This window comes from Euleptes europaea, chromosome 19, assembly GCF_029931775.1.
Source record: "Euleptes europaea isolate rEulEur1 chromosome 19, rEulEur1.hap1, whole genome shotgun sequence".
NCBI lineage: Eukaryota > Metazoa > Chordata > Lepidosauria > Squamata > Sphaerodactylidae > Euleptes > Euleptes europaea.
This window is the reverse complement of record NC_079330.1, coordinates 11,549,880-11,574,293: the sequence shown is the minus strand read 5'-3', so window position 1 is coordinate 11,574,293 and position 24,414 is coordinate 11,549,880. Positions and strand designations below refer to the sequence as shown.

The 24,414-nt window shown below is 48.8% G+C and overlaps 1 protein-coding gene across 1 annotated transcript; it reads right to left on the bottom strand.

Annotated features, from left to right (window-relative positions):
• Positions 1–310: 310 nt before the first annotated feature.
• EFHD2 (EF-hand domain family member D2) lies at positions 311–24,414 on the bottom strand. Its single transcript, XM_056865299.1, has 4 exons — positions 24,119–24,414; positions 4,631–4,778; positions 1,539–1,673; positions 311–462 (listed from the first exon to the last, which is right to left on the bottom strand). Exons 1-4 carry the CDS (start codon positions 24,412–24,414, stop codon positions 328–330), a joined length of 714 nt encoding a protein of 237 aa, XP_056721277.1. The 3' UTR covers positions 311–327.

Genomic DNA, 24,414 nt, shown 5'->3' with positions numbered 1-24,414 from the left:
AATTGAGTTTGACACCCCTGGTCTAAGAGCTGCCAATTACCCAGAAAGAGAAAAATCCAGCTTGACCCCCCTTGCTCGTGCCTTCCGGCAGAAGCTTGGTCTGCAGAAAAACTGGCCGATAAAGTTGTTCACATTAAGGGGGACTGGCAGATCTAATGGAAGATTGCGGGACTTCTGCAGACCAAGCTGTTGCAAAAGGCACAGCTCGAGGGACTGGTTCGAAAAGCGGGGAATCCCTCAACCGTTAGCGACTCAAGATCCTTCCACTGGGACGGCTTGGGTCATGCACGGACCCCCCTTTCCCCAGCAGCGCCCCTGCCCAGCCCATCATTGCTTGAATGCCGACTGCAGCTCTTTGAAGGCGGCTTTCCGCTGCTTCATCTCTTCTGCCTGCCTCTTCTTTTCCTCTTGCTCGGCTTTGATCTCCTCTTCGAAGCGGCTGGTGACGTTTATGGCTTGCACCTGAGGGGGGGAAAGGTAAATTGGCAAGCAGTTTAGGAGTAGTGGAGTGCACGGAGCACAGGCTCGATTGCAGTTCCCCGTTTTATCTTTGGAGGAGCTCAGGATAGCCTTATGTGGTCGTTTCTCCCACTTTATCCTCATAACAATAAGAACATAAGAAAGGCCATGCTGGATCAGACCAAGGTGATTCAACCCCCCCCCCAAAAGGAGGGGGGAGGTAAACTCAACCTGAAAGTTGAATCAAAACAAAAGGGTTGAGCATTGTTCAGCTCAACCCTTTTGTTTTGGATCAGACCAAGGTCCATCAAGTCCAGCAGTCTGTTCACACAGCGGCCAACCAGGTGCCTCTAGGAAGCCCACAAACAAGACGACTGCAGCAGCATTGTCCTGCCTGGGTTCCACAGCACCTAATATTGTAGGCATGCTCCTCTGATCCTGGAGAGAATAGGCATGCCTCATGACTAGTATCCATTTTGAACAGCAGCCATGGATAGCCCTCTCCTCCATGAACATGCCCACTCCTCTTAAAGCCTCCCAAGTTGGCAGCCATCATCACATCCTGGGGCAGGGAGTTCCACAGTTTAATTACACGTTGTGTGAAGAAACACTTCCTTTTATCTGTTTTGAATCTCTCATCCTCCAGCTTCAGCAGATGACCCCGCGTTCTGGTATTAGAAGAGAGGGAGAAAAGCTTCTCCCTGTCCACTTTCACCATACCATGCATAATTTTATAGACCTCTATCATGTCTCCCCTTAAACGCCTTCTTTCCAAGCTAAACAGCCCTAAGCGTTTTAACCGCTCCCCATAGGACAGTTGCTCTAGTCCCCTAATCATTTTGGTTGCTCTTTTCTGCACCTTCTCAAGCTCTGCAATCTCATGAGGTTGGGCAGGAGGTGTGCGTTTGATGGTTAGTTGACAGTTAGCATGGTGTCGTGGTTAAGAGTGCTGGATTAGGACCTAAGAGACCCGGGTGTTGTGACACAGTGGTGGAAACTGCACACTCGGTCAGCTTCTGTAGCGGCACCCTGGGTACCCCCACACCCCCCCGCAACGTTCCCAGTTTCTCTCTCCTTACTTTGGCTTCGAAAAAGCTTTTGGCTCCTTTGACACCCTCCGTCGAGACGTCGATCTCCGACAGGCGGGCTAAGGCGTGGAGGCCGCTGTCTTCCTCCAGCTCCCCTGCAGCGGCTTTGCGGAAAATCAGGAGGAACTGAAGCGAGAGATAAAAAAGAACAGAAGTGTAAAGCAAGGTTAAATGTGTCGACAGTCTCGAGAAAACCTCGGTAAGGGCAAAATGTCAAGACTGGTTTCCCAGGGTACTTCTGACTCACCACCAAGTACAAGATCCCCCCGCAGTCCCGTATGGCTAAGTAACCTTCTCTTCAAAGCAGCTGTCCCCAAGACCACCATACAGGAGAGCTTAACTCACAGACGGGCCCTAACATGAAGAAGGCAATCCTCGCCACCCCCCCACACACAACTGATATTTTATGTATTTATTTCCCATGAGTTAAATCAGCAACTTAAACCATGATTTAAATCTCCAAAAAAAAGAGAGAGACCAATTTAAGGAAATATGGTGGTTTCAAACGGCGTAGAATATTTCTAGAACCTCAGGGGGGAATATCATAAGCTCCTTAAATATTCAACTTGGTATTTTTACTATTTAACGATATACATGGCTGATCTGTTGATCATTTATTGCTTATTACTCCAAATGGGGGGTCTCTTACAAGCTGTGGTCATGACCTACAGTGGTCCCTCTGCCTCAAAAAACAAGTGCCATCTTTAGCAAAAGTATATACAATTTATATTAAGACGGAAGAGAGTGAGGGGGAAGTCATTTTATGTTTTAATTACTATAATTATTTCCTTTTTATTACCTTATTAAATTTTAAGTAGTTGTTTTTATATATGTTAATGAGATGAAGAAAACAATAAAAACTTACTATAAAAAAAAAGAGTGCCATCTGATTATTATTCCAACATGACGATTTTTTATGGGGCTGTTAAATTGTTTTACCTTTGTATCGTGAGTTTAGTGTATTTTATTGTGCTTTCTGTATTAAGTATTATGTTGTTGGCCGCCCTGAGCCCAGCCTTGGCTAGGGATTGAGGGAGGGATAAAAATGAAAATAAAGAAAGAAATAATTTTTACATTTATTTTTTAAATTTCCAGGCTCAGGGCGGGTAACGGCGGCAAAAGTCCCAGTTACAGATACATAGGCATCTCATTAAAACATTTAAAACAATAAAACATACAAAGTTCAAAACCCATAGATGGCGCACAATCCATGCCGCACCTGCTGTGGCAAACAGACAGGTAGGACAAACCCCTCTAGCGAAACTGCATGGTATACCAAAAAAAAGGGGGGGGGAAGGAAGTAGGGGAGGCCAACATTGATAACACCTGCGGCTGTCTTCAATTATAGGCCTGGTGGAATACCTCTGAGAGCCAGTGCGGTGTAGTGGTTAAGAGTGGTGGTTTGGAGCGGCGGAGTCTGATCTGGAGAATTGGATTTGCTTCCCCGCTCCTACACACGAAGCCAGCTGGGTGACCTTGGGCCAGTCACACTCTCTCAGCCCCACCTTCCTCCTAGGGTGTCTGTTGTGGGGAGGGGAAGGGAAGGTGATTGCAAGCCGGCTTGATTCTTCCTTAAGCGGTAGAAAATGTTGGCATATAAAAACCAACTCTTCTTCTCCTTCTCCTCCGTCTTACAGGTCCTGCAGAACTCTCTCAGGTCTCGCAGGGCCCTGATGTCACTAGGCAGAGCATTCCACCGAAAAAGGAGGACAGCCGCACACTCCTGGGGTCCGAGACCACCAACTGATTATCATCAGCAGATCTTAATGCCCTTGGGGGTGTGTGTACAACACTATCAATCTACCATAATGTAGTGTACCATGTGCCGCAAGAACAGAACAGAACACAAGGTGGCTAGGAGCTCTTTATCTGGTTCCCAGCCCTTTGTGGGTTTTAATTATATGCTAGTAGATATTTTTTCCCGAGCTTTTTATTGTACGCTTACGGAAAATAAGGGTAATTAATTTTTTTTAAAAGAGAGAAATAAAATCACCAGATGAATAACACCGTCAAAACACTTTTAACGCTTGGAATACATTGGGAAGGCAGGGAAAGAGGCTGCCTGCGAGATCAGAGGTCCAAATTATCATATTCGTTCCGCTCCGGCAAAACGAGGCGCGGCACACATTCATCTTGAGAATGGGGCCGGGAGGCTTTGCCTGCCTGCCTGCGGTGGATCGGAAGTGCCCTCAAAAGGGCAAAGCACGGATATACGACTGCACAGAGCGCCAGCAGATGCCAGATGATGCCACGCAACTTGACGGTTCTCACTGTCTCTAAAACGAGGGGGTCTGTGTGGAAACAGAAGACCCGACACCCTTAAACCAGAGAGACAGGAAAATTCTCGCTGGGTTGGAAGAAAACGGGAGGGAATCAATGGCTTTCTGGTATGCACGCACATGTCTCCTGCAGGACAGAAACATCTATTTCACATGAGAGTTCTCTAGTCACCCCAAGGGGCCTCTGTCCCAGAGTCTGAGCGGAGAGGAAGAAAAGCCACAGGCAGGAATATTGCTGGCTATGAAGGTAGATTGAGACTGGGAAGGGCAGCCATGAAAGAGCTAGAAATGATTCTGAAGTGTAAGGATGGGTCACTAGCAACCAAGATCAAGTTAATTCATGCAATCGTATTCCCTATTATTATGTATGGATGTGAGAGCTGGACAGTGAAGAAAGCTGATAGGAAGAAAATAGATTCCTTTGAAATGTGGTGTTGGAGGAGAGGGTTACGGATTCCGTGGACGGCCAAAAAAACAAATCAGTGGGTTATAGATCAAATTAAGCCTGAACTGACCCTAGAAGCTAAAATGACTAAACTGAGGCTATCGTATTTTGGTCACATCATGAGATGACAAGAGTCACTGGAGAAGACAATCATGCTAGGAAAAGGGCAAGAGTCCAGATCAGACTCCACTGCTCCAAACCACCACACTACACCACAAAAGCTCATGCCCTGCCAGAAATTGAGTTAGGCTTTAAGGTGCTACTGGACTCTTGCTTTTTTCTACTGCTACAGACAGACTAACGCGGCTTCCCATCGTGATCTAACACGTTCGTAAGGTGGCTATAATATCAGGCATTACCTCCCGGAAGCTCAGCTTACAATCCAAGTCTTCATCCACCTCTTTAATCATGTTTTTCAACCCCAGGTGAGTCTGCGGCGCCCCGAGCTTCTCCATCATACGCTTCAGTTCCATCAGGTCGATGAAACCGTCTTTCCCCGCATCGTATCTGGCAGACAAAAACAAACAAAAAAGAATTTACAGGCATGAAATAATGGAGGCTGCATTCCTCCCACCAAGCTGGCATGGCGCAGTGGTTAAGAGCAGTGGTTTGGAGTGGCAAACTCTGATCTGGAGAACCGGGTTTGATTCCCCACTCCTCGACATGAGCGGCGGAGGCTAATCTGGTGAACTGGGCTGGTTTCCCCACTCCAACACATGAAGCCAGCCGGGTGGCCTTGGGCTAGTCACAGCTCTCTTTGAGCTCTCTCAGCCCCACCTACCTCACAGGGTGTTTGTTGTGGGGAGGAAAGTGATTGTAAGCCAGTTGGAGTCTCCCTCAAGTGGTAGAGAAAGTCTCCTTTGGAGGTTTTCAAGCAGAGGCTAGATGGCCATGGGTCAGCAATGCTGATTCTGTGAGCTTAGGCAGATCATGAGAGGGAGGGCAGGAAGGGTCACGTCAGTGCTTGGCTCTCATGGCCCTTTCTTGCATGGCCAGGGCAGTGCCGATCGCCACTTTGTGGGTCAGGAAGCAATTTTCCTCCAGGCCAAATTGGCCAGGGATCCTGGAGGGATATTCTGGGCATGGAGCAGAAGTTACTGGGGGTGTGGGAAGGTAGTTGTGAATTTCCTGCATTGTGCATTGTGCAAGGGGTTGGACTAGGGTTGCCAACTGCCAGGTAGTAGTGGGCGATCTCCTGGTATTACAACTGATCTCCAGCCGATAGAGATCAGATCACCTGGAGAAAAATGGCCACTTTGGCAATTGAACTCTATGGCATTGAAGTCCCTCCCCAAACCCCACCCTCCTCAGGCTTCGCCCCAAAAGTCTCCTGCCGGTGGCGAAGAGGGACCTGTCAACCCTAGGTTGGACTAGATGACCCCGGTGGTCCCTTCCAACTCTAGGATTCTATGATCCTAAAATAAAACGATGGGAGAATTCTGCGTGTTTCCCTGGGCTCCTTTACAGAAGGGCAGGGCAAACATTTCAGGCGATGACTCTTGCTCTTGCTTCGGTTTCCTTTATGCCATCAGCTATCCAAAGTCCACATCAGAAGCCAGAAAGGAAGGCTAGCCTCTTTTCCAAACAGCGTGGGCGTGAATCTCTTTGCACTCCAGCCTCACAAGGAGGCCTTATCACAAATGCATGCCTCTGTCTCCCAGGTTTTAAATCAAGAAAAAAGGCCAAACCTATACCATCAGAAGTGTTTGTCAGTAACAGGCAGGAGAAACCTTGCTGAAACCAAACGGGGCTAGTGGGGAAAGCAGTCGGATCCCTTCACTGGAAGCCAAGGGCAAAGGCATACATTTGCATGGCTAACTTTTATATGTCTTGTGCTTCAAACCACACAGTTGGCCATTTTAGAATTCTGTACCGAATTTGGCAAGTAGCATCCAACACACAGCGCAAAAGCTTTAGAATCACAGTTTTGGATTTGTTCAAATTAACAACAACAAAAAAATAACCCTTCCGGTTCTCATGGTTAGGTGTAAGAAGTTAAGGGAGCTTATCTGAACTGTGTCCAGTTTTGGGCTCCACAATTTAGGAAGGATGTTGATGACAAGTTGGAGCGTGTCCAGAGGAGGGCGGCCAGAATGGTCAGAGGTCTGGAATCCATGCCCTATGAGGAGAGACTTAAGGAGCTGGATTTGTTTAGTTTGGAGAAGAGAAGGTTGAGGGGAGACATGATAGCCACGTTGAAATATTGGAAGGGATGTCATGTTGATGAGGGAACTAGCTTGTTCTCTGTTGCTCCAGAGACTACGACACGGAGTGATGGATTTAAACTAATAGAAAAGCGATTCTACCTAAACATTAGGAAGAACTTTCTGACAGTGAGGGCTGTTCGATGGTGGAGTGCCTTGCCTCGGAGGGTGGTGGAGTCCCCGTCTTTGGAGGTCTTTAAGCAGAGGCTGGATGGCCATCTGTAGGGAGTGCTTTGATTGTGGGATCCTGCATGGCAGGGGGAGGGTTGGCGTCACTGGGGATGTGGGGGGGGGGTTAGATAGTTGTTAATTCCCTGCATTGTGCAGGGGGTTGGACTAGATGACCCTGGTGGTCCCTTCCAACTCTATGATTCTATGATTCTAAACAGTAAGTAAGTCCAGTAAGTCTTTTATCCAGTGGGGCTTTACTCCCAGGAATGTTTTCTTAAGATTGCAGTCTAACTGTGTAGTCCTAAACAAAGTTATACCCTTCTAAACCCATTGACTTCAAGGATGCATTGTAAAAAAAAAACACTACAGTTTTATTTACAGATGCTTAGAAAGACAACGGCACACTAACATCAGCTTTGAGTGCATTTTAAACCAGATTGGAAGTCGGCGCCAAACCACTAAACGCCCCCCAGAGAATCTTTATAGCACCTGTGTTTCATGAAGTCCTCTGATTTAAATCAAGCTGGTTACTGGGTACTGACACGGAGGCATCCAGGGATCTAAATCTGAAGCTTTGCGGTCCATCTGAGGTCAGGACTAACGGCTCCCCTAAAACCGTTTCCTTACCTTTGCTTTTTACCTTTTATCCCTTAGAAGCTCCTTGATCAATTGATCTTGAGCAGCATATATCTAGTGTTGGAGGGATATAAGGATTGAAACAAATCTTGCCACCGACAATGTAGCCTTGGGCATCGTCAGCATAGAGTAGAATTGGGGTGGGATGACTTGCAAGCTTTGCGGGGTGGCAAAACTCTGAGAAATTGGTTGCCATATCATTCAGGTATAGATTAAACAAGAGAGGAGCAAGGAGGCAACCTTGTCTAACTCCCTTGACAATCCTTACCACAAGGATTCCTTCACCGCTGCGGAAGCTTGCCAGGAGACAACTGCAAAGATTTTGGCCGGGAAAAGACGATGTCCTTTCATTCAGCCCTTGAAATGATATGTTGTCTCTCTTTCTCTCTCTCTCTAAAAAAAAAAAAAAATCACATTTGGACATCCCTCCCTCTCTCCCCACAACACCAGAGCTGCTATATTAGAGGTGGCCTGCTGTCAGATGACCGGTCAAATGTGGTTAGATAACCACCGATGCGGTTAAACTGTGGTTAAATTTGGTCAAATATCCCTCGAAATTGAGCATACTGCTGGGTAAGCAGAGGCTTCCCTCTTTTTATTTCATGATGGTGCTATTTCTTCACAGGGGTAGAAGAAGAAGAAGAGTTGGTTTTTATATGCCGACTTTCTCTGCCACTTAAGGGAGACTCAAACCGGCTTACAATCGCCTTCCCTCCCACTCCCAACAGACACCCTGTGAGGTAGTTGGGGCTGAGAGAGCTGTGACCAGCCCAAGGTCACCCAGCTGGCTTCGTGCGTAGGAGTGGGGAAACAAACCCAGTTCACCAGATGAGCCTCCGCTGCTCATGTGGAGGAGTGGGGAATCAAACCCGGTTTTCCAGATCAGACTCCACCGCTCCAAACCATTGCTCTTAACCACTACACCACCACCCCATAGCCCGAGGGCAGTCATAGGCAGATTTATGGGCCCAGAAAAAGTTCTCCAGCTGGCCGCAAGGTAGGATAGTGAATATCCCCAGAAAGAAGTCCTGGTTTGCTGACTGTTTAGAAAAGCTGCCTCTGAAGTCGGTAATAGTTGCTGTGGTTTTACTATATTACAATTTTTAATAAAAACAAATGAACTCCTAACTAGCTAATTCCTAATGAGTTGGTGGGCAGCCCCCTCTCCCCATGCACAGATCTTTTTGACAGGATTCAACCCCATGTCATATTGTCAAAAGTTTAATAATAATTCCCTATCATTTTTAAGCTAAGTCCCTAGAAGCTAAAATGACTAAACTGAGGCTATCGTCCTTTGGTCACATTACGAAAAGACAAGCGGCGCTGGAAAAGATAACCTTGCTAGGAAAGGTGGAAGGCAGCAGGAAAAGAGGAAGACCAAACATGAGATGGATCGACTCTATAAAGGAAGCCACGGCCCTCAGTTTGCAAGATCTGGCCAAGGCTGTTTGCAAGATCTCACCGAGAGCCAGTGTGAGGTAGTGGTTAAGAGCGGTGGTTTGGAGTGGTGGACTCTGATCTGGAGAACCGAGTTTGAATCCCCACTCCTCCACATGAGCGTTGGAGGCTGATCTGGTGAACCGGATTGGTTTCCCCACTCCTACACATGAAGCCTGCTGGGTGACCTTGGGCTAGTCACAGCTCTCTTTGAGCTCTCTCAGCCCACCTACCTCACAGGGTGTCTGTTGTGGGGAGGGGAAGGAGTTTGTAAGCCGGTTTGATTCTTCCTTAAGTGGTAGAGAAAGTAGGCCTATAAAAAACAATTCTTTTAACGATAGGACATTTTGGAGGATGTTGGGGGTTACCGCACTTGTATTCCCAGCGATGTATTATGAGTTTGAAAACGTTATAAAAAATACTGTTTGCACTTTCTATGTATTCCCACCGATGTATTAAGAGTTTGAAAACGTTATAAAAAATACTGTTCGCACTTTGTTTGGCCCCTTTAGCTGTGAAGACGTTTTACAACCATTTATAAGCCGTGGTATCCAAAAAACCCTTTAAAGCGATGTTTTTAATAACATTTTCAAACTCTTAATACATCGCTGGGAATGCAAAGTGCGGTAACCCCCACTGATTCACAGGGTCGCCATTAGTCGGAAGCAACTTGACAGCACTTAATACACACACATTAATTTTTAAAAGCTCATTTTCCTGTTTCCTAAAAAGCAGCTAGCCCATTTGTTTTGGTAATTATGTTTATTTTTATTTAGATATTTATGCCCTGCTTTTCTCCCAAACAAAGACCCGAAGCAAAATGCAACATTGCTCTCCGCTCTTCCATTTTATTTTTACAACTGCTGCCCAGTGAGGGAGCCGAGGCTGATTGAATATAAAGAGCTGATAAGTCACTGTGCGATCTGCGGCTCTGCTCCGCCTCGCCTCCTCTTTGATTTTATTTATATACTTGTGTTTTATCCGAGTTTAAATTGATTTTGTTGCTTGTTTGGAGTTAGTTAAAAGCACACTGGTGTTAGGAGTCAAGATGTTTTGTCTCTCTGGTTTGTTATTTGTAGATAAGGTTGACACTTAACTTTTCATACTAGATGGGAAACCAGCTGAGACAATGTGTTTTCTTGAGCTTGTTTGAGGGGAAGTGTTAGATTTTAAAAAAAATCTCAGATATTCCTTTGTATGCTTGCCAAAAGTCCTTTTAATGATTAAGCTGTTCCGGTATCACGCATGTGTGTTGTGTCACGCTGGGACTGAAGCTTGCTAAAGTTTTACTTATTAAGTTGTTCAAGTTACTTTATTATACTTTTAGCAGACTTTTACTATAGGTCACCGGGGGAAATTCCATGGCAGACAGTAAGGTTGCCAGCTCTGGGCTGGGAAATACCTGGAGATTTTTGGGGTGGAGCCTGAGGAGGGCGGGTTTGGGAAGGGGAGGGACTTCAACGGGGTATAATTAGGGTTGCCAGCTCCAGGTTGGGAAATACCTGGAGATTTTGGGGGTGGAGCCTGGGGAGGGCGGGGTGTGGAGAGGTGAGCGACTTCAATGCCATGGAGTCCAATTGCCAAAGCGGCCATTTTTCTCCAGGGGAACTGATCTCTGTCGTTTGGAGATCAGTTGTAATAGCAGATCTCCAGCCGGTACCTGGAGGCTGGCAACCCTAGGTATAATGCCATAGAGTACACATTCCAAGGCAGCCACTTTCTCTCTGTCGCCTGGAGACCAATGGTAATTCCAGGCCATCTCCAGGCCCCACCTGGAGGTTGACAATCTGATCAGAGAAGGATTTCGAACCTGTCTCCCTCAGATCCTAGTCCAGTGCTCTAACCACTACACCATGCTGACTAATTCGTGTAAGCAAGTAAAATATATTTCGTGCAGTTCTAAGGAAGGGAGAGAGAGCAGGAAGAGTGGTTGGAGTTAGAAGAAGAGTTGGTTTTTACATGCCGACTTTCTCTACCACTTAAGGGAGAATCAAACCGGCTGACAATCCCCTTCCCTTCCCCTCCCCACAACAGATACCAAGTGAGGTAGGTGGGGCTGAGAGATGTCACTAGCCCAAGGTCACCCAGCTGGCTTCATGCGTCGGAATGGGGAAACAAATCCAGTCCACCAGATTAGCGTCCGCCGCTCATGTGGAGGAGCGGGGAATCAAACCCGGTTCTCCCGATCCAAACTACCGCTCTTAACCACTACACCACGCCGGCTCTCATCTCAGAACTGCAAATTTGGGATCCTACTGGGTCTGCAAACACAGCTTGGCACTGAGGGCCCTGGGCAACTGTCCGATGCCGAGTGCGGCTGCCAGCCCCGGAGAGGCATGACTGAAAACGCGACCGCTGCTACCCTCCCGTACCTTTGCCACAGGCATGAAGGCCTAGCCATTTCCGACCCAAAGCTTCAACGGAGAACTGTGAGTAATCGGCAACTGGCCGGCAGCCCAGCTCCCGTTCAAACATCCTGCTTGCAAGCCAGCCAACCAGCTGGTTCTGTCTGCTTCTCGGCAGCCGGGCGACTAAGATTAGCACAGCGTTCAAACAGACACGGGCCCGAGATGACGAGGCGTCTCTGCCGGGCGTGTGCAGAAGGCTGTGTAAAAGCCTGCAACGACCCGGCAGCTGGAATACCGCCCCAATTTGGCAAGAGGTGCCAGCAGGATCACTCGATGTCCCCGGAAAGGTCTCCGATGCCCAACTCCAGATTTGACCATCGGCAAACTGTGAAATCGTTGTCAGCAGTGAATGCATCGCTCTTCAAGGCAGAAAAGAACACACCTTTCCCCAAGCTGTCCAATTTGCTTCTTTGCTATAGGTCCCGCCTTGGGGAGGGGCCACTGTTTAGCGGTGGAGCATCTGCTTGGCATGCGGAAGGTCCCAGGTTCGATCCCCGGCATCTCCAAGTAAAAGGATCAAGTAGCAGGTGTTTAAAAGACCCCGACCTGAGAACCTGGAGAGCTGCTGCCACTCAGAGTAGACAAGGCTGACCTTGATAGACCAAGGGTCTGACTCGGCAGGAGGCAGCTTCATGTGTTTTACCGCCCTGCCCTCTTCTCAAAGCCTCAAGACTTTGTGAGGGTCATCACTCAGTGGAATAGCAGTTGCCCTGGTATCTCCAGTCCATGGATCTCAATGCAGATAATCCAAGATGTTTCTCCTGACCCTTTCAGAACAAGGGGCACAACTGTGTACAGTTCTGATCACCACACCTAAAAAAGGACATTGCAGAGCTTGAGAAGGTGCAGAAAAGACCAACCAAAATGATCAGGAGACTACAGCAGCTGCCCTATGAGGAGTGGCTGAAATGCTTAGGGCTGTTTAGCTTGGAAAGAAGGCGGTTAAGGGGAGACATGATAGAGGGCTATAAAAGTATGGGTGGTATGGAGAAAGTGGACAGGGAGAAGGTTGTCTCCCTCTCTCATAATACCTGAAGCTGGAGGGCGAGAGATTCAAAACAGATAAAAGGAAGTGTTTCTTCACACAACGCATAGTTAAATTGTGGAACTCCCTGCCCCAGGTTGTGGTGATGGCTGCCAACTTGGAAGGCTTTAAGTGGGGAGTGGACATGTTCATGGAGCTATCCGTGGCTACTAGTCAAAATGAATACTAGTCATGATGGATACCTATTCTCTCCAGGATCAGATGAGCATGCCTATTAGATTAGGTGCTGTGGAGAACAGGCAGGACGGTGCTGCTTCAGTCGTCTTGTTTGTGGGCTTCCTAGAGGCACCTGGTTGGCCACTGTGTGAACAGACTGCTGGACTTGATGGGCCTTGGTCTGATCCAGCAGGGCCTTTCCTATATTCTTAAGGAGTGGATTGGCATGAGAAGGCAGGGCCAGCCAGCAGGGGATGGATGACCTCTCTTTGGCCCTTCCGATTGTTCCGAATTCTGGCCAGCCTCAACCGGGCCAGGATGGGGAGGCGACGTGCACAGTCAGCCGATCTGGACCCTACTGTGCTGACGCCGCTGAAGTCCAGCGGATTGTCCTGTCATTTCCCCAGGATTTTCGAGGCCCTGGTTTTGTCAAAACAGCTGAGCCCACCTGCTCTGGGCAAACACACTCAAGATTCTAGCAGAATCTCTTTTCCCATTTTTTGTTGTGTGTGTGTGTGTGTGTGTAGTGGGGAGGTGGGTCGCTGGAAACAAATGCACTTTTATTCAAACAAACCAAATTAATGAGCAAAAACAAAACAAAAAAACCCGCTCGAAAGCAATTTATCAGCGCGTTCAAAGCACTTAACCTGAGAAACCTTTGCACCAACTTTACAAAACGGGCCAGTATTAGCCTCATTGTTCCCGCAGAACAGATTGGAGGCAGAACGACTCGACCAAAGATAACACGGAGAGACATCGCGGTCGGGTTGACACATGAACCAGGGACTTTCCTGCCCACAGCTCTCTTAGTCACCACACCAAGCCAGCCCATTTGCAAAACGATTTCAAAAGCAAATGGCGGCCAGATCAAAGGCGAGACAGACTTCCTCCCACTTTGAAATCTCCCAACCTTTGCCTTTGTTCTGGTCATTTTTACCTGCCCTGGCTACTGGAAGTTAAGACAAGCCATCCCAGCCTGCTCCAATAACTTCAACGTTAACTTACTTCAAAGTTTACTTACAAAGTTTAGCTTACACAGGAATTCAGCAATGCGGCAAATAAAATAAGCTTTGCAGAACCCAAGCTGCAAGTTAGGGTAAATTATGCTAGACATGAGCTGCAGCTGCCATACCAGTCAATTAACCAGCAAATTTTCTTTCTTTCTTTCTCTCTTTCTTGCATTTATTGATGCAGCTACATGAGACTTAGAATGTCAGCTTCTTGCCTGTCTTGTATCTTTCTTCAAATTTCACTTTAGTCTCTCACTGTGCTTTACATTTCAGTGCAGGGTCCATAAATACATCCTTGTTGACAACAGTTTTGTCCTGGGGAATATCAACAGAATACCAACTAGTCATTTCCATTTCTTAACACTGGCATTGTGACTGTACTGCCTCTGTATCAGCTCAGGAAACACTAACTCAGCTGAAACCAACATAGGACAAGCAATAGCATCATGGAATCACAGAGCTGGAAGGGACCACCAGGGTCATCTAGTCCAACCCTCTGCACAACGTAGGAAATTCACAACTACCTCCCCCCCACACACACCCAGTGACCCCTACAAACAAGACGAATGCAGTAGCATTGTCCTGCCTCTGTTCCACAGCACCTAATATCATAGGCATGCTTCTCTGATCCTGAGAGAATAGGTCTGCATCATGACTAGAACATAAGAACATAAGAAAAGCCGTGCTGGATCAGACCGAGGCCCATCAAGTCCATCAGTCTGTTCACACAGGGGCCAACCAGGTGCCTCTAGGAAGCCCCCAAACAAGACAACTGCAGCATCATTGTCGTGCCTGTGTTCCAAAGCATCTAATATGATAGGCATGCTCATCTGATCCTGGAGAGAATAGGTGTGCATCATGACTAGTATCCATTTTGACTAGTAGCCATGAATAGCCCTCTCCTCCGTGAACATGTCCACTCCCCTCTTAAAGCCTTCCAAGTTGGCAGCCATCACTACATCCTGGGGCAGGGAGTTCCACAATTTAACTAGATTAAATAGAGGGCTGCAGGTAGGCTAGGAAGTTGCCAACTTTGAATGAAACTCCACTCACACGGCTTAGGATCCAAGACAAATACTTTCCCTAGGAGTCAGACCCAATGACTAAAAAAAATTGGACTTACTTCTGAGTAGACCCGCTTAGGATTGCTCCCTGTCTCCTAAATCTAGCTTTCTGTGTTTTGGAAGGCCCACTTTTGTTTCCAGAAGGTTGACTGAGATTGGCTAAAGCGGTCTCGTTTTGCATGGACCTCCTGCCAAAGGCTGCAGGCAACCGATCTTAGATGGAGCTGGGAACCAGCCAATCTCAAAATAAATGAAGGCATCGAAGATTAAGGCCTGCTAGAGCTGAGCCAGGGACTTTGACAAATGATCTCATTAATTCTGCCCCGAAGTCCAGGATTTTTAACTGCATCTCTCGATGAATAACAAAGGGCAGGCCTTTGTTTTTGCTTAACGTCCATTAACATTCTCAAACACCGGGACAGCTATTAAAAGCTGCCGGAGTCCCGAAAATCTCCTCCTAATAAATAACACAAGGGGCAGGGAGAAAGAGAGAAGTAACTGAATATCTAGAAATGGATGAATTACTGATTACCTCCCATCATCCCTGGTCCTGGCTTAGGGCGCTTTCCCCCAAGCTGAATAATGCACTTTCAATCCACTTCCAATACTTTTTAACAATAGTTTGCAAGTGGATTTTGCCGTTTCACACCGTAAAATCCAGCTTCAAAGTGGACTGAAAGTGAATTATTCAGAATGTGTGAAAGCACCCTTAGTCTCCTCTTGGGTCCAAAGAGATGTAGCACTGTTTGGAGAAGGTTCTTTGCTATTGGGAAGAGGTTTTTCCCCAAGAACTGTGCTGCAACTCAGCAAAAGGTTTTACGGGGGGGGGAGGGGGGATTGATGGATTTTAATTGGAAGTTTGTTCGGGAGCCAACTTGGTGGAAAAGCAGGGGATAGATACCATATTTTTCCGTCTATAAGACGCCTCCATGTATAAGACGCCCTCTATTTTTTTAACCCAAAATTAAGAAAAAAATAGGGGTCATCTTCCGTGTATAAGACGACCCCCAATTTTGGGGCAAAATTTTAAAGAAAAAAATGTAGTCTTGTACATGGAAAAATACAGTACATCATAGGAAATAAGCAGAATTCTTGGGAAGCACATCTGGATATTATATTGGTCCTTGAAAATGCACAACTGGCCGCTTTAGATCTCCTAGCTACCCCCAATTAACATCTGGAAACAACTGTTCCCCGCCGGTCCTGAAATATTTTAAAAGGATTTTTTCTTTTATTGGCAGAGCATGAAACAAAAATACAACTGTGCTTTCTTAGCTTGTTGGAGCGCATGTTTTGCAAACGTCCCAACGTTTATACCCGGCCTTTCTGCCGTCAAAGTGGAATATGGGGTGTGTGTGTGGGGGGGGGGGGGTCCCAGGAGGTCTTCCCAACCAGGCATTTGCCAGTTTTTTTTTCAGCAAAGTGGCCGCATCTGGAGCGCTCCAGCCACAGAACGCACATATAGGAACCTGTCGTGTCTCTCTCTGATTAAAGCTTCCCCACTGATCTTCCAGAGACAGCTCTCGGCACCTGCCCAGGCGAGCGACTGCGCCCATCCCAAAGTTCTTGCTAAACGTTTCGTGACAGATTTCGGGCACCCCAGGGCCAGCTCCGGCAAGGCTCCTCCACTACCGGACAGTAATCTTTCATAACAGGATTTGCAAATGGCAGACGGCGTGGTTGCGCACGTTTCACCCCGCCTGCCGCGTCCAAGATGCCGCTGCAGCTACATCCGACGCAGCCTCCCTCTGGGCACTAGCTGTACTTTGCCCATACACATGGGATGATAATTTAGGCCAGCCCTTTGGTATGCTGACTGCACACCGGTAACTTTCTCTCTCTTTCTCTTCTGCGGACCCCTTTCCAAGCTTTTCAGCCGCCCTCCCTAGCCCTGTGACCGAACGGCTGGGAGGGTGCTGCAAAGGATGCGTCTTTGGGAGAAATGCGTCAGCGGCTGTGAAAAACCGCTCGCGCTGTGTTTCCAGCGCTGGAGACAGCTGCGGCCTCTTTGCCAGAATGAGCTTTGACTCGACAATATGGCAATCAGCTCTTTATCCGAGGCATAAAATAAAACATTCAGATTCAAAAGGAAATATTTCCAGGCCTTTCCGATACAAGGCCAGATTTATTGTTACTATTATTTTGTTTGATTAACCTCACTTCTACCCTGCTTTTCTCCCCACGGGGACCCAAAGCAACTTACATCATTCTTCTCTCCTCCATTTTATCCTCACACAACAACCATTCAAGGTAGGTCAGGCCGAGTGTGTGACTCGCACATAGGCAGAGAGTGTGGCAATATTTGGGATACAGTAAAATGTTCAGTTAGGGAAGACTGCAATCTTTCTCCTGCTCTTCTCTTCCTCTGCCGACTCCCCACAACACTGTGATTTAAACCACCCTTGCACAAGTTACTGGCCAACAACAATCGGTACAAGACTGCCTACCTTGATCGTTTGTGACCCCCCCACCCAGAAATGAGAAATACCATTTTCCCATTGAAAAACTCTGCCTGGTCTCCAGGAAATAATCTTTATCATACCAAGTGATCAGGTATTTACAAACCTGAGTTAAATATTGCAAGCTTCTCAAAGCAAAGACCTCTCCAATTTTCCTTATTAGCCCTATTGGGGGGGGGATGTAATACCCCCCTTGAAGACTCTGCTCCCCTCTAGCCTCGACAGCTGCCTGCACGTTCCTCCCTGGAAGATATTACACAGGGGAAGGAGGTACTTAATTTTTTATGCACGGAGTGACACCGACCCTTTTGGGAGCACCTGCAATATACAACTTCACCACATGTGCATACCTGTGGTCAGAATGATGGGAATTTTGCCAGGTAATAACACCACCAAGCCAAGCCGACATACGCCAGGGCAAAACATTTGGCCATAATCCAGGTGGTCGGCAGTGCCAACTCCGGTGATATGCCAGGCTCTTACTTAGCTGCTTTACATTTCCTCAGGCTCAGCCCAGGAGGAACGCCCCACCCTGATCAGCAAAGACTCAATTCCCATCGTGTTCTCGAAACGCAGTCCTATGCTGCCGTACGCAATGTCCGAATCTGGCTTCCAACCCCTCCAGGTCTAAACAGTACTCAGCCCAGGCTGATTGGTCGATGCAATCCCACCCTGTCCCTTGAAACGTCACAACAGGATCCATTCACAGAAAGAGAGTTGGCAGATCTCAGTGACAATTCACAGAAAGAGAGTTGGTCTACCGCAGACCTCAGCGACAATTTCCCAGCGACCCATCAGCCATATAGTGTAGCCTGCTGGAAAATTGGAAATGCTTGTTTTATGGAGTCCCGGTAGGGTTGCCAACCTCCAGGTACTAGCTGGAGATCTCCGGCTATTACAAGATCTCCAGCCAATAGAGATCAGTTCACCTGGAGAAAACGGCCGCTTTGGCAATTGGACTCCATGGCATGGAAGTCCCTCCCCTTCCCAACCCCTGCCCCCAAAACCTTTCGCTGGTGGCAAAGAGGGACCTGGCAACCCTAAGTCCCGGGCAAGCAACAAAAATAGGAAACTTATACAGGTTGAGTACCCCTTATCCGGACTGCTTGGGATCAGAAATGGTCTGTATTTCGGATCTTTCTGTACTTTGGAACATTTGCATATACATAATGAGATATCTTGGGGATGGGACCCAAATCTAAACACAAAGTTCATTTATGTTTCATATATGTTTTATATACACTTTATATACAAATGAGAGACAGTGTGGTGTAGTGGTTAAGAGAGGTGGTTTGGAGCGGTGGACTCTGATCTGGAGAACTGGGTTTGATTCCCCACTCCTCCACGTGAGCGGCGGAGGCTAATCTGGTGAAACGGATTGGTTTCCCCACTCCTCCACATGAAGCCACCTGGGTGACCTTGGGCAAGTCACAGTTCTGTTAAGAGCTCTCTCAGCCCCACCTACCTCACAGGGTGTCTGTTGTGGGGAGGGGAAGGGAGGGTGATTGTAAGTCGGTTTGAGTCTCCCTTCAGTGGTAGAGAAAGTTGGCATATAAAAAGCAACTCTTCTTCTTTATACACATAGCCTGAATGTAATTTTAAACAATATTTTAAAATAATTTTGTGTATATTGAACCATCAGAGCACAAACTGGCGTGCTGCCGAGGGCCTGTGAGTAATGCCTGCATGCCAGCTCAAAAGGTCCAGTTTTAGGATCGGTCCGGATATCGGATGTCCGGATAAGGGAAATTCAAACTGTAATAGTACGAGGGGGGGGGGGGGGGAGGCACACGACTCTTCCGAGGCAGGCTAACACACAGCTAACAAATTGTATCCGGCTTAATGGATCATGCATTGCACAGCCTTGATTGACTACCCCAGCAAGAAACAAACAAAGAAACCAAAAAGCCGACAAACATAGCAATCCCATTCAAGGAATGTCTTTTATCCAAATAAAACCACTGTCCTTTAACAGACACCTCAAATGTTTGTACGTAATAAACCACTGGCATGAAAAGTCATTTCGACCGAACTGTTTTCTTTGGCGGCCTCCGATATAGCAACGCCTTATTGTTTTGGAAATAAGACAAACAAGAGAATCAATATAAAATATCTACAGAATTACTACCAAATCGATACCCCCTTGAGCTACTGAACCACACCCTTTGGATCGTTCTTTACACGGCCTTTTTGGAAACCGTCACCAACTGTTACCACTGTGTGCCGATCAGAAAAAATGAAGGTACAAACTCCTTAAGTGTCAGGTGGTACGAGCATATTAAGGAGGTGGGGAATTTATTCGCTTTACATGTGCCCCAGCGACAAACTCCTTCTGGGAAGGAAGCAGAAGTGACGAGGGTCGGTTGGGTCACGGGATTCAGCAAACGGTGGGCAGGAGGAGGAAGAGAGAAACCACGCGCAGCCAGGAGAGAATAGGTATGCATCATGACTAGTATTCATTTTGACCAGTAGCCATTAATAGCCCTCTCCTCCGTGAACATGTCCTCTTCCCTCTTAAAGCCTTCCAAGTTGGCAGCCATCACCACATCCTGGGGCAGGGAGTTCCACAATTTAACTATGCGTTGTGTGAAGAAATACTTCCTTTTATCTGTTTTGAATCTCTCACCCTCCAGCTTCAGCAATAACCCCGCGTTCTAGCATTACGAGAGAGAGAGAAAAGCTTCTCCCTGTCCCCTCTCTCCACACCATGCATAATTTTATAGACCTCTACCATGTCTCCCCTTAACCACTTTCTTTCCAGGCTAAACAGCCCTAAGCGTTTTAACTGCTCCTCATAGGGCAGTTGCTCTAGTCCCCTGATCTGCCTCTGCCTGAAGTCCCAGACAAGCCTCCTGTGCTGCCCTTCAGCTTGGGCTGTCTCCAAAAGACCTCTCTCGCACGTGGGGTTACGGAGCATACTGTGATCCCACACAGAATTTCTGCATGCACTGGCCTATGTGCAAAGCCATATGTGTTTGTGCACGCACACACAACACACAGACCTAAAAGCAACTGCACCACACAGCCTCCGTGCAGGGGGAAGTGGTATCGGTCACCGCAAACCACGCTGCCACTGGGTTTCCCGACAGCAAGTCCTCTGCAAATTTTCGTTCTGCGTCAACTTAACAGGAACAGGAAACATTACTGCTGGCCTAGAGGGTTGCACAACCGAGCAGGTTTGGTCCTCTCCCTGCCGGATCAGCTACGGAATCTGTTGCAACCACTTCCCTGTTCTCAGAATATTCACCAGTTCCAAATCAGCACAGGGGGTTTTGGAGTCAAGAGGAGGATGTTTTCCTTTTTTGGATAAAAGGGAAACACCAGCTGAAATAAAAACTTGAGTGGTCGTCTCAAGCGACCCCTCGATACTGACTGAGGCTGTATTCAGACATCGCGTATCACTGCGGTTAACAAAAACTGTGCACGAGTTCTGCTTTTTGCTGGGACTCATGCGCGGGTTCCACATTTTCTTTCCTCCCTTCTCGTGCGCAGGTACCACATTTTCTACCCTCTCTTCTCGTGTATGGGTACCACATTTTCTTTTCTCCCTTCTTATGCGTGGGTACCACATTTACTTTCCTCCCTTCTCGTGTGCGGATACATTTTCTACCCTCCCTTCTCGTGCGCGGGTACCACATTTTCTTTCCTCCCTTCTCGTGCGTGGGTACCACATTATCTTTCCTCCTTGTGCTGGGTACCACATTTTCTTTCCTCCCTTCTCATGCGCGGGTACCACATTTTCTTTCCTACCTTCTTATGTGTGGGTACCACATTTTCTTTCCTCCCTTCTTATGCGTGGGTACCACATTTTCTTTCCTCCCTTCTCGTGCATGGGTACCACATTTTCTACCTTCTCGTGCATGGGTACCACATTTTCTTTCCTTCTTGTGGGTGGGTACCACATTTTCTTTCCTCCCTTCTCATGCACGGGTACCACATTTTCTTTCCTCCCTTCTCATGTGCAGGTACCACATTTTCTTTCCTCCCTTCTCATGCCAAGAATTGTGGTAAAGCGCATGCTCCAGTGACCCATGACACACAAATGCAGATACAAGGCTAACTAGATTAATCTCCCGCTTCCCCACCAGGATCCTAAGCCAGCCAAGTTTACAATTGTGTTTGGGGGTGGGGAGGCAGGGAGGAAGAGAACTAATTTCTCTGAAGCTGCATGCCTGCAACCATACAGTTCAAATCTCCACTCTGCCATGGAAACTTGCTGGATGGCCCTAGGCCAGTCACTCTCTCTCAGCCTGACCTTCCTCCCAGGGTGGTTGTTATGAGGATAAGATGGAGAAAGGGTACAAGAATACAAGAGTATTGTGTTCAGTTTTGGGCACCACAATTTAAGAAGGATGTAGATAAGCTGGAACGTGTCCAGAGGAGGACATCAAAGATGGTGAGGGATCTGGAGACCAAGTCCTATGAGGAAAGGTTGAAGGAGCTGGGTATGTTTAGCCTGGAGAGGAGAAGACAGAGAGGTGATATAATAACCATCTTCAAGTACTTGAAGGGCCGTCATTTAGAGGAGGGTGCCGAGTTGTTTTCTGTTGCTCCAGAAGGTCGGACCAGAACCAACGGGTTAAAATTAAATCAGAAGAGTTTCCGTCTAGACATTAGGAAGAACTTTCTAACCGTTAGAGCGGTTCCTCAGTGGAACAGGCTTCCTCGGGAGGTGGTAAGGGTTCCTTCCCTGGAGGTTTTTAAGTAGAGGCTAGATGGCCATCTGTCAGCAATGCTGATTCTGTGACCTTAGGCAGATGACGAGAAAGAGGGCATCTTGGGCATCTTCTGGTCACTGGGGGTGTGGGGAGGGAGGTATGAATTTCCTGCATTGTGCAGGGGGTTGGACTAGATGACCCTGGTGGTCCCTTCCAACTCTATGATTCTATGAAAGGGAGATCAGTGTTTTAAGCTGCTTTGTTTTTCCACTGGGGAGAAAAATGGGCTGTAAATATAAATCCTGCAGCTAGCGACCACCTCAGATTCTTGGCCCGGGAGCCTTATGTTTGACACCCCTGCCCTAGATCTAGGAACACGAGCAAAAACAGATTTTGTTTTTGAGCAGAAGGAAAGGGGATTTTAAGAGAGAGAGGAAAAACAACCCCCCCGTGCCTTTAAACATCTGGCAGTGCCCTTGTTTAATTCATTTCAATGATGGGCGGTAGTGCCAGAAAACTCGCCATTGCATTTGCAACCCCGTGCTAATGAGCGCACGCAAGAGGAGTGTTGCCACCTGGGTTTTCTGCATCTGACGGCAAAATGTCTAAGGGAGGCCCGAAAAGCCAAGAACCGGGGACCCCAAGAGAAAAGGGGAAGTACCCACGGGAAACGGTGCCAATCGCCGCCAACCCCTAGAATCCAGCGTCAGCTCCAGGTTTGGGGGCCCTGGGACAGGATGCCATGGGTGGGTCTTCCACCTCTTGTTAAGTCATTACTCAGAGAGTCAAAGAGAATGAGCAAAGGTAAGGAACAGGGTGCACCAAGGGTTGGCAGCGTCATACTGCTGGGGCAGAGGCTTGGGCAAATGACCCTCCACGCCACCCCTCTGAAGCAGGCCCCGAGGAACATGCACAAGAATCACTCTTGCAACCCTTCCAAGACCACCGCGAAGAAAAGGAGCTTTGGCTAGCTGGAGCCCGGGGAGAGCACCTGGTTTTTCCCTCTGCTGGGCACCCGCTTGCCAAAGGCCCCTTTTCTGGAGGAAAGGGGTAGGAGAATACCTCTCGCAACACATTTCTCTCATTCCCTAAAAGAACCTCTTTTATCCCCTGATGGCTAACCTTAGGCCTGGAGGGGCCATGGCTCAGTGGTAGAGCATCTGCCTGGCATGCAGAAGGTGCCAGATTCAATCCCGGCATCTCCAGTTAAAGGGACTAGGCAAGTAGGTGATGGGAAAGACCTCCGCCTGAGTCCCTGGAGAGCTGCTGCCGGTCTGAGTAGACAAAATTGACTTTGATGGACCGAGGGTCTGATTCAATATAAGGCAGCTTCATGTGCTCATGTGACTGGTTTCATTACACATCAAGAGATGCCACAGTTACCCTTAGACCGCACAGCCACAGTAGTCTAGCAGTAGTAGTACGTGTGCTCCTGAAGCGAGCACAGAGAGACAGCAGTGCCCCTGAGCAAGCGCAGAGTGCATTTCTCCCCCCCTGCCCCGAACTGTGGCCAAGAAGCCTGCCAGGCGGACCCCTGCTGCTTCAAACCCAGACCAGCACCTATTTGCCTTCAGTGCGGCGGGTTCTTCCCTCCCTCCTGCAGGCACTATTCACATGCATAGAGCCCCCCTCTCCAAAAGGTCCCCAGGCGCTGACCGCACGTCCCTCCCTCCATGCTGGCACTCTTCACATGCACATTGGCACCCTCTCCTAAAGGTCCCCAGTCTTCAGCGCCGCACGTCCCTCCCTCCATGCTGGCACTCTTCACATGCACAGAGGCCCCCTCTCCTAAAGGTCCCCAGCCTTCAGCGCTGCACGTCCCTCCCTCCATGCTGGCACTCTTCACATGCACAGAGGGCCCCTCCCTCCCTGCAGGCACTATACACATGCACAGAGGCCCCCTCTCCAAAAGGTCCCCAGCCTTCAGCGACGTGGGTCCCTCCCTCCCTGCTGGCACTCTTCACATGCACAGAGGCCCCCTCTCCTAAAGGTCCCCTGCCTTCAGCGCCGCACGCCCCTCCCTCCCTCCGTCCCTCCCTGCTGGCACTCTTCACATGCACAGAGGCCCCCTCTCCTAAAGGTCCCCAGCCTTCAGCGCCGCACGTCCCTCCCTCCCTGCTGGCACTCTTCACATGCACAGAGGCCCTGTCTCCAAGAGGCCCCCAGCGCCTCCGGTTCCTCCCTCCCTGCAGGCATTCTTCACGTGCACAGAGACCCTCTCTCCAAGAGGCCCCCAGCGCCTCCGGTTCCTCCCTCCCTGCAGGCATTCTTCACATGCACAGAGACCCTCTCTCCAAGAGGCCCCCAGCGCCTCCGGTTCCTCCCTCCCTGCAGGCATTCTTCACATGCACAGAGACCCTCTCTCCAAGAGGCCCCCAGCGCCTCCGGTTCCTCCCTCCCTGGGCACTCTTCACATGCACAGAGACCCTCTCTCCAAGAGGCCCCCAGTTCCTCCCTCCCTGCAGGCACTCTTCACATGCACAGAGGCCCTCTCTCCAAGAGGCCCCCAGCGCCTCCGGTTCCTCCCTCCCTGCAGCCACTCTTCACGTGCACAGAGGCCCCCTCTCCAAGAGGTCTCTCCCCCCCCCGCCCTACTTACTGTCGGAACAGCTGCTCCATGTCCTTGATCTGGCGGCGGGAGAACTCGCGGAACTCGGTGTAGGGGCTGAAGACCCGGTGGGCGCTGCCCGGCGACAGCTGCCCGCCCGGCGCGCCGCCCTGGTTCAGCTCGGAGCGCCGCTGCAGCTTGGCGCTCAGCTCGCCGTCCGCCCCGCTGCCCAGGGCCGGCTCCTCGGCCGCCGCCGCCGCCGCCACCTCCTCCTCCTCCTCCTGGCCATTGGGCTCGCCCACCTGCAGGCGGCGGCTCAGCTTGCTGGCCAGCTCGTCGGTGGCCAT